The 15,929-nt window shown below is 42.5% G+C and overlaps 1 protein-coding gene across 1 annotated transcript; it reads left to right on the forward strand.

The window, feature by feature from the left end:
• The first annotated feature begins 1,425 nt into the window (after positions 1 to 1,425).
• Positions 1,426 to 7,642, forward strand: FAM89A (family with sequence similarity 89 member A). Its single transcript, XM_005518562.3, has 2 exons — positions 1,426 to 1,685; positions 5,637 to 7,642. The coding sequence occupies exons 1-2, from the start codon at positions 1,431 to 1,433 to the stop codon at positions 5,793 to 5,795; spliced, it is 414 nt and encodes a 137-aa protein (XP_005518619.1). The 5' UTR covers positions 1,426 to 1,430; the 3' UTR covers positions 5,796 to 7,642.
• The last annotated feature ends 8,287 nt before the right edge of the window (positions 7,643 to 15,929 follow it).

A 15,929-nucleotide genomic window follows, 5' to 3' on the forward strand; every position in this document is an offset into this window, starting at 1 on the left:
TTGGTTTGGATTTTGAATAATCCAAAACTGCCCTAATTTTTTTTTTTTTTTTCCCCAAGAGATTCCAGAGATGCAAACATGTCAAGGAGAAAGGGGGAAACACAAAAGTCACAAAATCAGAGTTGGCACATTGAGGTTGCATTGCCGTGGCACCAGAGCTGTGGTCGCACTGGCAGTTTTGGGGATTCCCGTGCCCCATCCCCTGTCCTGCAGCATGTCTCCCTCTCCACAGCCTTCTCAGGAGACCACCTGGCTATTTCTGTCAAGCAGAGCAACAACCCTCTCTGTGAATAACGCTGGAAGACAAGACAGCGAGCTAACTCTCAGACTGAGAAATTCGACTCACAAAGCAGATAGACCTAGGTTCGTGTAGTTGCAACGCTTGGAGATAAAATACTTTTGGTACAAAACTTGGCTGTGGGGATGTGAAAGTGTGGTGGATTAAGCCCAGCCGGAAATTGAGCACCACAGCTGCTCACTCAGCCACCCCCCTCCTCCCGCCCTCCCCCTCAGTGGAATGGGAAAGAGAATCAAACGTAAAACATTTAGGCTGAGATAAGAACAGCTTAATAATTGAAAACAAAGTACAAATAAAAAGGGTGAATATCCCTTTGGCCAGTTTGGAGTCACCTGTCACGGCTATGCTCCCTCCTAGTCTCTTTTGTGTACCTTTTCCCCGGTAGAGCATGAGACAGACACACAGACACAGAAAAGAGCCCTTAGGATGAACGCGACTTAGCAAAAATCAAAGCATCGGTGTATTATCAACATTATTGTCATCCTGAATCAGGAACACGGCACTGTACAGGCTACTGAGAAGATATCTATGCCAGCCCAAACCAGATCAGAAACAAACATCTTGATGGAGAGGGAGAGCAGCGTCTCGCGGTCAGGCGACTGATGTAACACCATCTCCACAGCAGAAGTGCTCACCCTCCGCCTGTAGCAGTTAATCTGCTTTCATGCCTGCTTTCACTGCGCTTCATCCCTCCCCCAGCCCCAGGGCCGAGCCCGGAGGTTCAGCCCCGCAGCCGCGGGGCCCTTCTGCCTGCCACTGCCGGGGACTGAGCACTGCCGCGGGGCTGTTCCTGCGGGCCACAGCCTGAGGCCGCTGGGATCGCCTCACCTCAGACAAAGCGGCCGAAGCGCGGCCGCCGAGCGTGGCCCTGACCCGGGACACCTGCGGTGCGGCCCCTCGGCCGCCCCCGCCCCGCTGCCTCCCTCCCCTCCCCACCCCTCCCCTCCCCTCCCCTCCCCTCCCCTCCCCTCCCCTCCCCTCCCTTCCCCTCCTCTCCCCTCCCCTCCTCTCCCTCCGCCGGCCCCGCACGGCTCCCCCGCCCCTACCCGGCCTGGAGGCGGGGCGGGCTCCGGGCGGCGCCTCCCGCGGCGGGGCCGAGGCGGCTCCTTCCGTCGCTGGCCGCGGCTGCAGCATGAGCGGGCCGGGGCTGCTGGGGCCCGGTGGCGGCGCGGGGCTGCCGCCGCTGCCCAAGAGCCTCAGCGGGCTGCTGAACTCCTCGTCCTCGGGCGGCGGCGGCGGCCAGGGCGGGCGCTGGCGGGACTTGGAGCGGCTCTACGCGCAGAAGTCCCGCATCCAAGACGAGCTGAGCGGCGGCGGCCGGGGCTCGCCGCGCCCGCCCAAGCCTCCCAACCTGGACGCGGCGCTGGCCCTGCTCCGCAAGGAGATGGTGAGTGGGGCGGGCCGGGGCTCGGCGGGGGCGGGGGACGTGGCGGGGGGCGGGGGGGGCCCCGCCCCCTCCCCGGGGCCGGACCGGCGCCCCGGCCCCGGCCCCGGGTGGGCGCCGGCAGCCCCCGTAACCCGGCCCGGGGCAGCCCCCCTAACCCGGCCCGGCCGCCGGTTCCGGCGGCGGGGGGGGGCCGGGGCCGGTGGGGCTGCTCCCGGTGCGGATGAGGAGCCGCTTACCGCGCCCTGCGGCACCCACCGGGACCCGGCACCCACGCGGAAAGGCTGGCGTTTAAAATAGCCCCAGTGCCGGCACGGATTCGTGTAGCCCAAGTGGCAGTGATTCGGCATAGTTTTCTCTAGGACTGTGTTTTGATCCTGTAGCGCGGCGTTCCTATAGCGAAATTCTTCCGGGCGACCTGGCACACCTTTTGATTAAACACTAATTGGGTGTTGGTGTTTTGCTGGTGCAAGCTGCAGCTGTAATGACTAATAATAGCCTAAGCCGTGCGCGCTGAGGATTCGGTAGAATCAGTACAAGAAAGACAAGGAGCTTCTGGAGAGGGTCCAGTGAAGGGCCACAAAGATAATTAGGGGTCTGGAGCATCTTTCTTATGAGGAGAGACTGCAGGAGACTACCTGCTTAGTTTAGAGAATAGAAGATTGAGGGGGAATCTCATTAATATATATAAATATCTGAAAGGTGAATCTCAAGAGGGTGGTGCCAGACTCTTTCTGGTGGTGCCCAGCAACAGCATGAAGAGCAGTGGCCCTAACTGAAACACAAGGACTGAAACACTTCTTTACATGGAGAGTAACAGAGCACTGGAACAGGCTGCCCAGGGAGCTTGTGGAGTCTAAAGACATTCAAAACCCACCTAGATGCAGGTTTGTGTGTCACCTGCTCGAGGTGACCCTGCTTTGGCAGGAGGGTTGGACTAGATGATCTCCAGAGGTGTCTTCCAACTCTTAATAACTCTGTGAAGCATATAAAATATGATATTGCTGAAAATCTGCCCAGTTCAAGTCTATTTTTCTCAGGCTAAAAAGGTGCTTGAGGACAAGAAGGTCTTTTGAAAGGTTCTTCTTTGGATTTAGGAGGATAGTGTAGCGTGTTGAAATCTTAGTCTCCCACCAGTGTTTCAACAGTTAAAATTGTGTATTAGAATTGCCAGCTTGCATTAAAGCTCAAGAAGGATGGGTGCCATTGACTGCTGCGGCTTTCTTCTGCAATGCTGTAAAGGGAAACAAGGACATATGGTCTTAGTCGTCTTAAGCCTTTCCAAAAAAGCAAAGATAACTCATTAGGTAAGTCTAACCTATTTTTTTTCCTAATGGGAAGTCAAATGAGGTGCTTCTCAAAGTCATTTGATAATTACACTTCCCCTTTAAACTTTCCTTTAATACTCTGTTATCCTTGATGATAATTTGATAAAATACTTCTGAAGAAAAAGGTACTTCTAAACACATCAAAGACTTCCAAGCCACAGGCTCCTTGGTTCCAGATGTACTTTTTTGTGACCTGTACAAATTAGAGACTCTTGTGTACCAATAGGCTGTCTTTCATCAAGAAGATAAAAGCACTTTATTACTGATATTGAACACTCATTCTTCCAGCAGTCAAAGATATTTTTATTGAGTAGTGGGTTTGCTATAAATTTTTCATAGTGAGTGAGAGGAAGAAATGCACAGAGTATCTTTCCCTGCATGATCAAGTAACTTACTGTGTATGTAAGTTTTTTAAGCTGAGAAAGTGATGAACTTGGGTGCTTTGGAGAGGGAGGGAGGAAAGGAGAGGTCATTTCAGAACTGTGTTCGTGAGGAACAGTTATCACAGGGAATTGTGCGCTATAGGATGTCTTACCAAGAGTCAAACGCAGCTTGGCTGGCATTAAAAACTGCGATAATGCAATCAGGGTTGGACATTTCTTCAGATTTTTCTTACCTCGGGGATCGTACTTGAAAGTTTTGAAGGGGCTGCATTTTTCTCAGTGGATTTCTTGTTTGATTGTTTGATATTAGTGGCAGTCACAGAAAAAGAAGATATTAAATGTAATTATTTGGTTTAAAGACCTGTTATGTCAATTCTGCTTAGCAGGTTTTCCCTTGAAGTTTGTGCTTGGCAGTCAGTAGAATTGAACTTCATAGAAAACGCTGAAGTCCTTTATGGAGCTGAAACAGGAGAGCTGCTGGTGAAAATGCTCCCACTTTCCTTGGGAGACAAAGGTTGCCTGTCTCCAAGTTGACTTTTTTGGCTCAATTCACTCCTGATTGCATTTTGAACAGTTCTGGACTGCAGTCTTGCAGCTCAAACATTTAGCTGTCATGCAGGTCTACCAGGTGGATCTCTTGTTTGTATGTCATAGTGTTAGGTCCAGTTTCACAAGCATCCTTTCTTACCTGTGAGCAGTTTGTTTAGGTTATAAAGGAAAACGGGCGAGAACAGTGGCATAGATCTGAGGTGGTGGAAAGACTTATATCTGTAATACCATGGCATCTAGCACTGTGTTCCATGTCCTGTCCTAAAGTCTTCACATTTAGCCTGTGCAGGACTTCATGTTTTGGCTTCACGATGTCACCAAGTAATTTGTGTTGTTCTTGAAAGATGCCATATCCTGTTTTTCTCAGTGGCATTGTGATGTATGATTTTTTATTTTCTCCTCATTTTGAGAAAGAGCTGCTGGTAGGATAGTTCAGCAATGTCAAAGTAAGATCTTCATGCTAGCTTCTTGTGGTTTTCTTGTGTGCCGAGTGTATTGCCCTGAGAATTTAGGAGCATAAGGAGAGGTAAGAGTTCTCATTCTGAGTAAAATACAGCCTGGTATTCAGTAAATTCTGAGTAAATACAGCCTGCAGTAAAGGCTACTTTATTTATTTATTTATTTATTTAATCTTGATATGAGTTGTGGTAAAAACTTTTTTATTTGATAAAACTGAGGCTTACTAGGAACAGTCTTTCAGTTTAACACTTCCTTGAAAAATAAGGCTGAAATGGCTGCTTCTCTAAACTCTCTAATTGGATAGTGGTTTAAATTTGCTGCAAGACAAAACCTAGTTTTAATTTGATCTGACTTGGATAGGTGACAATGTCAAGTGAACTCTCCGTTTTGTTGCCAGAGAGGGAGACTGAATTGAGTTAAATGAGTAGCTTTATTTCACTTTGCAGTGCAACATACTGGTTTATGTACTGACATAAAGATGCAGCCGTTTTTTAAATAGTTCTTTAAAACCAAAATTTGCTCTGGAACTAATATTTGAGAAGCTTAAGGACCAAAATATTAGGTGCTTAATTATAATCAAGCCTATGCTTGAGCGGCACATGAAAATACTCTGAAGATTTTCAAGATATGGCATTTGTCCTTGTGTCATTTCTGCTTTTGTTTCTCTGCCTGAAAGTAGTGTGCTGTATTGTGCTAGACATACCTGCCTTTGTCAGATGCCTATGTACATCAACATAGAAAGGAAAATTAGAGATCCTTAGCTGGGAAAGTAGGAAAACAGTCAGAATCTCAGTCAAAACTTTTACGCCAGGCTGTTTCAAACAAAAATGGAGCACCTGTGATGGTGTGAGAGAATGATGTGTGAAAGACACATGGTGTCTCTGGAAAAGTATCTCCCTTGCATAATGAGGAATACAGACTTTATGAATTCATCTGCCATGGTTCCGATAGCAGTGAACTGCTTATTGAAAGTTAAGCACACCATTGTAATACAACATTTTGAAGAGCACTTTGCATTTGTTCTGTACTATTGCATTGTTCCTTGTTCTTTTGTCCAGTTTATCCCTTGGGGCATCTGTCACCTTAGAAAATGAATTTTACTTCCACATTTCATAACTGTTCAAGGTGGAAAGAAGCTTGAGCCTCTGTTCTGTTTAGCAACAGAAGATGTATAGCATTATACTGCCATAGAAAGACAATTGTAATAAAGATTGTTTCAATTGTTCCCCCTTCAGGTTGGCCTTCGGCAGCTGGATATGTCGTTGCTGTGTCAGCTCTACTCCCTGTATGAATCCATTCAAGAATACAAAGGTGCCTGCCAAGCTGACTCTAACGCAGACTGCTCGTACGCCCTGGAAAACGGATTTTTTGATGAAGAGGAGGAATACTTCTAGAAGCAGGAAGATTCCCCTCGAGGCCGACTGAACTGAAGGTTCTTTTGTCCTTCTCTCCCTGTAACACACCTTGACAAGAACGACTGGAATTTGTATGGATCCCTCTTCCTAAGGAGGAACACCCAGCTACCCCGAGTTGTGTTAAATTCTCTTATTTTAACAGGCTGTCAGTACAAGTTACTCATGCAAATACCACTTGAGCAAAGTGCTGTACTTTAACTTTTGAAGAGTCCTCAGACATGCTTGACAAGAGTTTTCAATTTAATTTGGAAGGTGGGTGTTTTCATCTTAGAAACATTGGTAGCTTATAACTGGAATTTTAATTGTAGAAGACAGCAGCGACTTCCTGAGTTGTAATAACTTTGTAAGGGGGGAGGGAAGCCTCCGCTTTGGTGTAAATAGCTGTAGGTGATTTTTTTTTGAGGGGGGGGGTCAGTGGCATTGATAAATGCATTTTGAACAGGCACCTGGATGCACGCACATCCTCAGCATTACTAAGCTAGTTCTGCTCTTACCGGCTGCATCCAGTTTTGTACTGGATGAATTGTTTACACAGTTAATTATTTTTTTTCTCCTTAAGCTAATTTATTCCTAGCTTACAAGCTGTACATGTGATAGTGAATGTTATCAGCAGGGTTTTTTTTTTTCTGTTGATCTAATTCACTTTCTTGGTACTGCCACTTGGCATTAACTTTTATACTCTTCTCTGGATTTCTTGCCTCGACGTAGCTCTTTGACCTGCTAAACGCTGCTCTGAAATGGTTTGCTTAGCTTTTACTGCACTGCATAGTAAAAGCACATTTTCAAACATAGTCTGTCTGCCACTATGTGGCTTGGAATAACATGAACTCTTGTGCAAGTGTTCTTGATCATATGAAGAATAAGGAAACCTCTCATATGACACAATGGGACAAATTGCAATATTTTATACTGGGTGAATTTTGTTGCTGTAAGGTAGATGACAGCTCTTTTTAAAAATGCAAAATAAGTATTTTGAGCACATACTTTGCATATGTTAAAACTTTTTATACTAACTTGTTCTTTGAAATATAACTTATTTTTGTTTTCAGAACTTACTAAAGCACTTGGTTAAGTTTTTATTAATCCATAGTGTGAAATGCTTAATCAGCTGAGAGTTGCCAACTATCTGAGTTTTCACCCTTCTCTATTTTAAGTAAAATCAACTCCCAATGCGATTTTCATTTCTTAAATTTGATTCTGAAGATTGCTGTAAAGCACAGTGCCTGAATCTTGACACAAGGTAATAATTAAGGGCTTAAACCTCAAAGGGTTTTTGCATGGTTCACGTCTGGCATGCATGCAGTTTGCAGGAAGAATTGGAGATCACATTCTGGGGTAGCTCCCTCTGTTAGTTTTTAACAAAGGCTAGGATGTTTCAGTGATAAAAGCCAAGAGACTTCCAGGGTGCATTCCCTCTAAAACTGGCTTATTTTAGTGGAATTCAAAGGCCACAAGAGTAAAGACTGTGCTGTAATTGTGTACGTGTCTAAGTTCTTAATCTAGTCTGTGGTAGTGGTTGGGTATTTTTTAATGTTAATTCTGGTCTAATTGCTTCACTCACCCAAAACTAAACTGAAGGATAAAGAAAACACAGATAATTCAGATAATCTTTACTTAAAAGTTGTGTGCCTATGTGTGTATACATGTACAACTATATATACACACACATATTTACATGCAACTTTATGCTTTGACTTAAGAATGTATAAGCTTTTAGTATAATTTGCTGTGCTTTTAGTGTTTACATGAGGCTTTTTCTAGTCTGTTGAAGTACTGCTATTTTCTTGCTCTTTCCCCAAAAATAAAAAGCATGATGTTTAGCATAACTTTATGTTGTGTGTATTTTAATTTACCTTTTCAGTGAATACAAACCCTATCCCCCTTCCCAACCCTCCCATAAGAAAACTCGGACTAGTCATCACCCTGGACTGAAGAAAGCAATTTTTAAATTACATTGGGAAAGGTTCCACCTACCTCTATTTGGAATGGAATTTCCTGCTTCTCTGTCTTAATTTGATTTTACTTGGTTTTGAATTCAGGAGAAAATCCTGTTTCTACTACTAAAACTAATGATTCTGTTTTACAAATCCTTAGATGGTGCCATTGCTTAATAGTCTTGGTGGTGAGAACGGACTTAGCAAAATTCACGGTACTTTCTCTTACATAAATTAAAAAGCAAAATTATTTATGTTTCTAATTAGGCTTATGATTTGGGCAATGTGAAACTGGGCTGGTATCCCCTGTACCAAAGGAAGAATAAAAGCATCACTCCACAAAATTTGGACTGAAAGCCAGGATGGATTATAAGGACTTGCTAAGTTGTCAGCACCTTGTCCCTTTTAATAACATCATCTTGTATGGGAGAGAAGTTATAGTCTGTATTCCTAAGGAAAACTCAAATACCGTAAGGGCTTGCTAGCCAGATGAAGGTTTTAAAAAGAAGAAATTTGTTAAGTCAATAAGTAGTTGTTCCAGAGGCTGATTTCTATACCTGGTGTTGCAGTTGTGAGCTGTATCTCTTTACTACATTATGACAGTACAAAGTAGGGAAATTGCTCTGAAAGAGAGGTGCTGGGTAGGAAAGTGTAGCTTTAATACTCAGTAGTTGCTACAGGCAGCTCCAAGTCTGAGCTCGGTCTGTGCGTGACGGAACGGAGTCATGTTGCTACAAAGGCTTCCTACCCATGGTCCAAACCACATCCCAACACAGCTTTCCCATTTTGGCTCCATAACCCCAGTTCATCTTGACTGCTAAGTTTTTAAGGGTACCTTTTAAGGATATAATGAAAGAAACTCTTGGAAACTTCTCTACCCAGTGAGCGCTGCGGAACTTTTCCAGTCCCACATAGCACACACAATAATGAGGAGGCCCAGGAAAAGACAGGTTTACAAGGAAATGAGAACCATCAGGCTCCTGTTGCCCAGAGGTGGAAGACTCAGTACAGCAGTTCAGAAGGCAATCTACCCTGAGTGTCTTCACTGGCCTTTCTCCAAAGGGCCTATAAATGCGGTCAAGCAGTTGGAAATAATTGTTAGTTCTCCACTAGCTGTACTTCAGTTTTATTTTTACTTCAACAGCATATCACACTCATTCCATTGCTATGACAACTGCAGAGTCATATTTATGCAGAGTGATAATTACATTACAGTTTAGTTCCCTGGAAATTTCCTTAGTCTACAAAAAGAGAAGAGTCTGGAAGGAGTGCCCCACTTTGGTGAAAGTGGGTGCCAAAAAGTAATGGGTGGCTGATAGCATGACTAATATAACAGATGAGCATTTAGGTTCAGCTTCAGCTCCTGGTGAAGTCACTGACAGTGCTATTAACTTTAGTGCAGCTTGACTTCAAAGCAGGGATCTTTTCCTAAAATCAGAATTGCTGTTTGTTATTTCCAAGACTGTGGAACAGCTGCATACTAACATACAGGAGGTATTCAAATACATACTATGAATGTATTGCTAAAAAGTACTGCTTTAATGCACTGAATTGCAGTAGGTAATCATTAGAATAACTTGTAAAAAGCATGAATGTTGCTTCAAAGAAAGAGTTTTCCAATAAAGGCAGGCCAAAATTGCACTCAGTTTATGCATAGCTTATATACCTGCTAAAGCTGAGACTTAGAAGAGTATTTGGTGTAGTCATGAAATTTGAAGAATGGGAGAAGAATTATGCAAAAATTATTATAGTATTATAGTATTTGTGATTCATTTAGTTCCTAGTCATAGGTAACCAAATCATTTTATGTGGCTTCTAAAATAAGTTGATTTTTTTAAATGTTTACAATTTCTTGTATATAAGACAGTTTGCAAAATTTTAAATGCAATGAAAAGAGTAGCAAAGCCTCCACAGTGTTTATAATTGATCCACTTAGTACTTATTACAACCCTAAGGTTTTGTGTCACATTTAGCCTTCATCCTAAGGAAACAAAGCGTATGCAGTAAATCTGTCCGGGCATTTTCTGTCAGCCTGCTTGCTATAAACTAGATCTGGCAGGACAGAAGTTGGAAAGTTGCTCTGTTCTTAGAAACTTTGTAAGGATTTGGAACTGGAGGAGGGGCGAGACTTAACTGCTCCTTCCTTGGGCAGGATCACAGGTGTCACTCCCCCTTTGGCTTCTGTTTGGCCACCTGGCTGCCAGAAGGCAAAAGCTGGGTGGTCACTGCAGCTGCTGGCAGCTGTGCAGTAGCCAGGGCACTGCAGTGCTGGGTGCCAGTGAGGCAGGTGGGAAGGAGGTGAGTCTCAGCACATCTTCTTGAGAGTGAGGATGAAAACTGCAGATACATCAAGGGGCCCTGGGAAAACCCCAAGTGCTGCCTTCAGGACTCAATGGGATGCTGGAAGAGAACAGTGGGGAGGAACGTTACAGTTTCTGGAGGTGAGAGCTTAGCACAGTTTGGAAGGAGATGCTGAGATCCTGGGACACAACTTCTTTAAAATCCCACGTTTGATTAGTTCTGCTAACTGGCATCTTGGTGGATTTTTCATGTCCTTTTTTGACCTGTTTTAGAGACTGGAGTTATGCTACTTGTCATGTATTTTTAATGTGATAATCATTTGTTGCAGGTACATGCTTTTGCTTAACTGGAAAGAACATGTTTTCTCTGACTTAATTTAGCTGCCTAGCTAAAGTCATCCATTTTCCTGGAGGACTTAAGATTGCTCTGAGGGCAAAGGAAACTAATTCCCTCACTCTGCTGTTCAGCTGGCTGCTGGGGAGGAATGTGAAATGGAAGGATTAATCAGGTATATGCCAAAGGGAACCCTAACAACAGGTCTTTTTGCCAAAGTACAGCTCTGTGACCTTCAGCCACACTGAAAGAATTTAATCTGTTTTTGTGATGCCTGCCTGTACAGGATACATTGCCACAGCAGTTTGAGGTTCATATTCCTTTTCATATACTACATGCATTTTCTCAGAAAACAACTCCACAGAAATACATTTTTGCATCCATTACATTTGGTTTATTTGAAGTTACTACATTTAACTCTGGACAACACTGCAAGACCTAAAGAAATAACTTGTTTTCTTAGCAAATTAGTTAAGATTCCTCTTATTTGCAAAGTAATCTTCTATTGAATCTAACATTTTCTGTGAGTTTCCAAGCTCCATATGCAGTAAAGCCTCTTAACTGCTTATTCTATGATCCTGGCCACTCCACCTCTGCAGGCAGCTTTACAAGCACGCAGGGTCTCCTGTGAGGGCTGGGTTCTGCCATGGCTGAAAGAGCCTGGGGGATCTGCATGTAGGGACACACTCACCTGAGCTGAGGTGGTCTGGAAGAGCCGAGGCGGCCCCACAGAATGCAGATGTGCTCTAGAGATTAAAGCCTAAGTGAAGCTGGGTGTGTGCTGGACTGGCACCTGCAGCTTGTGGGGCAACTGCATCTTGTAAGGAATGAAGAGGATTAGCAAGGGGCTCTCACTGAGATGACTCACTCAGCAGTGAGTTTGGCTATTTGGTTTTAAATGACAGAGGAACTTTGGAGGGGATGAAAATTCACTGCAGAAGTCTCCTTCCCTTAGTTTTTTGTCCCCTTCTCTTTCATCTGTTCTATATACAAAACTTAATTAAATGAACGTGGAAACAAGCAGCCCTAAGTAATGAAGCCCACATCTGATTTCAGAGGAATGTGCTTTTAAGCAGTAGAATTTACATTTTTCAGATAAGGTTGGTATGCGAGTTAAAAAGACAAAGCCATCTGCTACTGAAATATACAAACTTGTAACTATTCTGTCTCTTTGAATTTTTGCCAGATTTTAAATGCACTTGTGCTAAGACTTTATTAAGATGTCTTCAAGCAAATGTAATCTTTCAGAATCCCTCAGTTCAGCATGAGAGGAGAAATCCCATGCAAATAATGGATTGTTAGAATTAAGTGGCCGAAGCAGACTGTTTGGAATTGTTAGTGCATAGAGAATTCAGTTCTATGTCAAAGTACTGCCTTAAATTCATGTTAGCAGTTCAAACCTCCTTGCAGTACTAACTGCTCACTTTCAGAAATCACAAGCATTTCTTCCACAGGTCAGAAACGTCCCTGTGATTATCTGGCTAGACACATGAGTAAGAATTTGTGAGCTCCTTTTGGCTCAGGATACCAGGCACTGTCATAAACAATAAAGTTGCCTGTCTGAGCCCTACCAGCTCTTGCTTAAACTCTTCTGACTTGTCAAACAGCAGAACCTTTTAAATCATTCACAAGCAGGCAGTGTAATAAGGATGTTACTTCAGTTATGAAAGCACCTGGGTGACAGGGACAGTATATTTTGTTGGGTTTTTTCCTCTCAACCCTTTACAGTATCTTTGGTTATCCTGATTTTAACAAAGCACTAATTTTTTGTACTGAAAGGCCTTATGGATATTGGAAAATTCAAACATTGCATGCAGAGGTGAGCTAATAAGTGAAGTTCTGAACAGGTAAAGTACAGCTTAAACAGGACCAAATTTTAACCTTTGTTCCATTACTCCTGAACAAGATCAAAGGCTGTTTGTATTGTGGAATAAAATTACTTCTTATATGCTATGTTGCACTAGAGGTAAACAATTGAAATATTAAAATAGTTTGGTATAGGGGAAGGACATTTTATCAGAATAAAACAGTATATCAAATCAGAGAGAAAATTAATTTCTCGTAGCATTAGAATATCAAAGCTCTGTTGCCATGTGATTTTTGTCCTGTATGAACACAGCATGTCTATATTCTTTCCAAGGGTTTTGCTATTCCTTTTTCTTCTGTTAGTATTGTACAAATCAGACACAATCTTGACTTGTATCTTTAAAATAACCTTGCTCTTTGGAGAAGCATTTCCTTAAATACATATAACCTGTAGAGAGAATGGAATATATAGCACTTATTCAATGTATAGTTTGTGTGCATTTTTAGAAGAGGAAAGACATTTAAGAACAGAGTTCTGGCATATTTTTGGAGACCATCATTGCACAGTTGCTTGCATACAGGATTAACCCTTAAGGATAAATGAGAGAAGTAGAAATTTGCAGTAATCTCTGTGGGGAAGAAGGAATTCTGTTTTTTGCATATCTTTTATCCTGTCTCATGTAGTTTCTTATAGGATTTGCTTGAGGTCTGAGTTCTCATATGTAAATGGGTTTGTCTTGTCTCCAGTGCTTTGTGTGGTTACACAATAGGACTTTTTTTCACTTATCACTGGCCAGTCATTCAAAAAGTCCTTTCTGTTTCTGTTGCAAATGCAGGACTGTTTGAGGCTTTCAATGTTCCTTCTTCTCATAGAGAATAATACTCTTTTCTGTGCTTTTGAATGCAGGTGTGTAAGGGCAGAATACATCAATCAGTGTTAGAGAAGCCAAGCATATCTCGTTATTATCACAGACATTTATTAGTATAAGCATCTGCTAAAAAGTGTGCCCACTAATGAAAATTTACACTACAATTTCTTTTGCAAATTAGGAGGGAGTTTGTACTGATGCATTTATTCTAAAGGAAAAGAGATCTCAATGCACCATGCCCATTCTCTCATTCTCTGAATTACTTTAATTTGTAGGCACTGATTCTGTTTTTGTTTCAGCTTAATGGTGTTACCCAGTGCCCATGTCCTTACAGAAAGTCTGTAGTAGATCCTAAGAGGTGCAGGCTGCCTTGTTCATTTAAAATTAAATCTTTAATGCTTTTTGGTCTTGCAGCCATGGAATTTAGTGGATTTTCATGTTAGTGGTTTAGCAAGGGGGTAGTGGAACAGGAAGCATGCAACCTGGATAATAAAACTGAAGGACAGAATCTTTCTAAAAGACAAAGCCACCATCTTCACAATAGATTCCTCACGTAAAAGCTTGTATTTTCACAAAATCATATTGCTTGAATAAATGGTCATAGTTGGAAAATAACTGGGCATCAAACTGCCACTACACGCATTAGGAGCTGATAGGTCTCCTAATGTAGGAAAGGCAGCTTAGGTTTGGTCTCAGAGAGCCAGAATCTCTGCCTGCCAGGGAGAACATCTGTCAGGAGTGCCTCTCCATCCCAGCGGCTGGCGGAAGGACCAGACGACCTCTGAGATCACTTCTAGCCCTGTCTGATTCTGTGAAAACAAAACTGTTCCCAAGGGGTGGCAGAGGCAGCTGCCTGCTCAGGACAAAGAGCTGAGCCTTCAGGAGCAGCTGCTGCAAGGAGTTTAGAGGAGATAGCACTTTCCAGTATAATGGCATGAAATGACAGATGGCACCTTCCACTCTGCCATCATAGTGAGGAAGGATCTGTGCACGAGGGCTTCCTGTTTTGCCATCCTCATTAGGTCGTGTTGGAGAGGATTAAAAACACCCCTCTGGATTTTCAGTCAGCGTGCTTGTGCAGCTGAATTAGATTAGAATCACCATGCTGGCATTTTGTTACATAAAAGTAGCTGAGTAACAATGAAGGGAGACGTGATCTCTACAAGCTTCTGATACTGTTTTATCAGGGATGTGACTTTTTTTTTAAACTGATACAATCTGTTCTGTTGCACAATACTCAAACTATTGCGGGAGGAAGGTGCCTTTCTTGCTGGTGGCCTTTTCTTTCAGGGTAGGACCTTTAAACAAACAGAAGCTGCACCATTTCATACATAGATACAGCACAAAATGCACAGGTTATAGGAACACAGATTGACCTTCCCTCTCCTTCCATCTACACACACACACACACACACACACACACAGACACACACACGTCATCTACATAAATTACACAATTCAGTTGAGCAGAAAATTATTTTAGGAAAAAAATCTACTTAAAGAAGTGCAAAATACATTTGAAAAGATGAGAGTTTTAGTACAAACTAAGTCTTGGCATGTGGTTGTGTAAAGAAATATCTGCCATTGTGTTCGTACACAGCAAAGTTAATTTGCTTCTCTAAAGAAAAGGGTTCAAATAACATCCACCATTCCTGAAAAAATTCTTCATGAATCATCAGGATTTTATTTTCATTTTGCTCTCTCCCAGGACAAGATGAGTAAGAGATGGATTGTGCTTTCCTTGCTGTGCAACCCATCTGCCATTTTCACACTACTAAGTAGGATAAATGTCCTTAGGTGGAAACAGATTCCTGCTTTGGACAAATTTATAAGGTGTATGCTCAATGTGACACATTCACTTTTGGTCCCTATCTTGCAAAATCCAAAATATTTTTTCTGGTGCTGGTATGTGGCATTATTATGCAGTGGATGTTCTCAATGGGAAATGTTTTCTTCCTAGTTATTACTACACTTCTGTTGGCTTTTGATTTTCAGTGTGATCAAAAGAATGCTGCAGCCCTACTGAGAGAGAGACTAGCTCTGCTGTAGCCAAGACATGATATATATGTGGCTTTGATGGTTAGAACCAAGGCTTTATTCTGGAAGTGAAGTGAGAGACCAAAGAAAGGATCAAAGTTAAGGAGTGATGCATGAATGACAGCATCAGATGGGCTGCAGCTTGCCTGGCAGGGAATCACTATAAAGGTAACACCCACAGATGCTTACAGAGTGAATAAGCAGTTCTGAGGAAGGAGTGCAAGGTGAGTAGAAGTGCTTCTATGTTGCTGAGATTTTATTTTCTTGTTTAAATCTGAGTGATGTTTTTGAATTTGTTTACTGAAAAGATACCAATGGTTTGTAGTATTTCTTTAAGAAATATTTTTCTGCAAAATGTACCAGTGCTTTCTAACTGAAAGTCTCAAACTGTCAAATAAAGTATTTTTTCTTATTTTTCTTTTAGATATTTTTTCTTTTAGATAGCTGAAAGTAAGATCAGCTAATGTGCCACTTCCCTTTGCTCCAAGGTTTTAAATTAACTTGAGATTTATTTTGGCACACAACAGCTGCAATAACTTCAAAATCATAATAAGGGATTAGTGATTTGCTGTATATACGCCTAAAAGTCTTCAGATGTGTACATTCCAGAACTGCATGCCAGTGAGGGTCAGAATTAAAGCTCCCCTTAGTGTAACAAAGACTTTAAACATGTCACCTTTAATATTCACATTTTCTGGCTCCTGGCATGTCTGTTTCCTATCTGACATTCACAGTGTTGACTGACTCCTAACAACCTGCAGCCGAAAGGACTTAATGCTTTTCATCTTTCTAAGCAGACATGAACAAATTAATCCTCCCCCAAATCCTGTGAT

Source organism: Pseudopodoces humilis, chromosome 3, assembly GCF_049639895.1.
Source record: "Pseudopodoces humilis isolate 2021_Gansu_Grassland_sample_001 chromosome 3, ASM4963989v1, whole genome shotgun sequence".
In the NCBI taxonomy this organism is placed as follows: domain Eukaryota; kingdom Metazoa; phylum Chordata; class Aves; order Passeriformes; family Paridae; genus Pseudopodoces; species Pseudopodoces humilis.

Bases quoted from the DNA above. Each gene is read 5' to 3' on its own strand.
- FAM89A (XM_005518562.3), top strand. From the start codon at position 1,431: ATGAGCGGGCCGGGGCTGCTGGGGCCCGGTGGCGGCGCGGGGCTGCCG. The intron at 1,686-5,636 runs GTGAGTGGGGCG...TTCCCCCTTCAG, and splicing joins CCCTGCTCCGCAAGGAGATG to GTTGGCCTTCGGCAGCTGGA.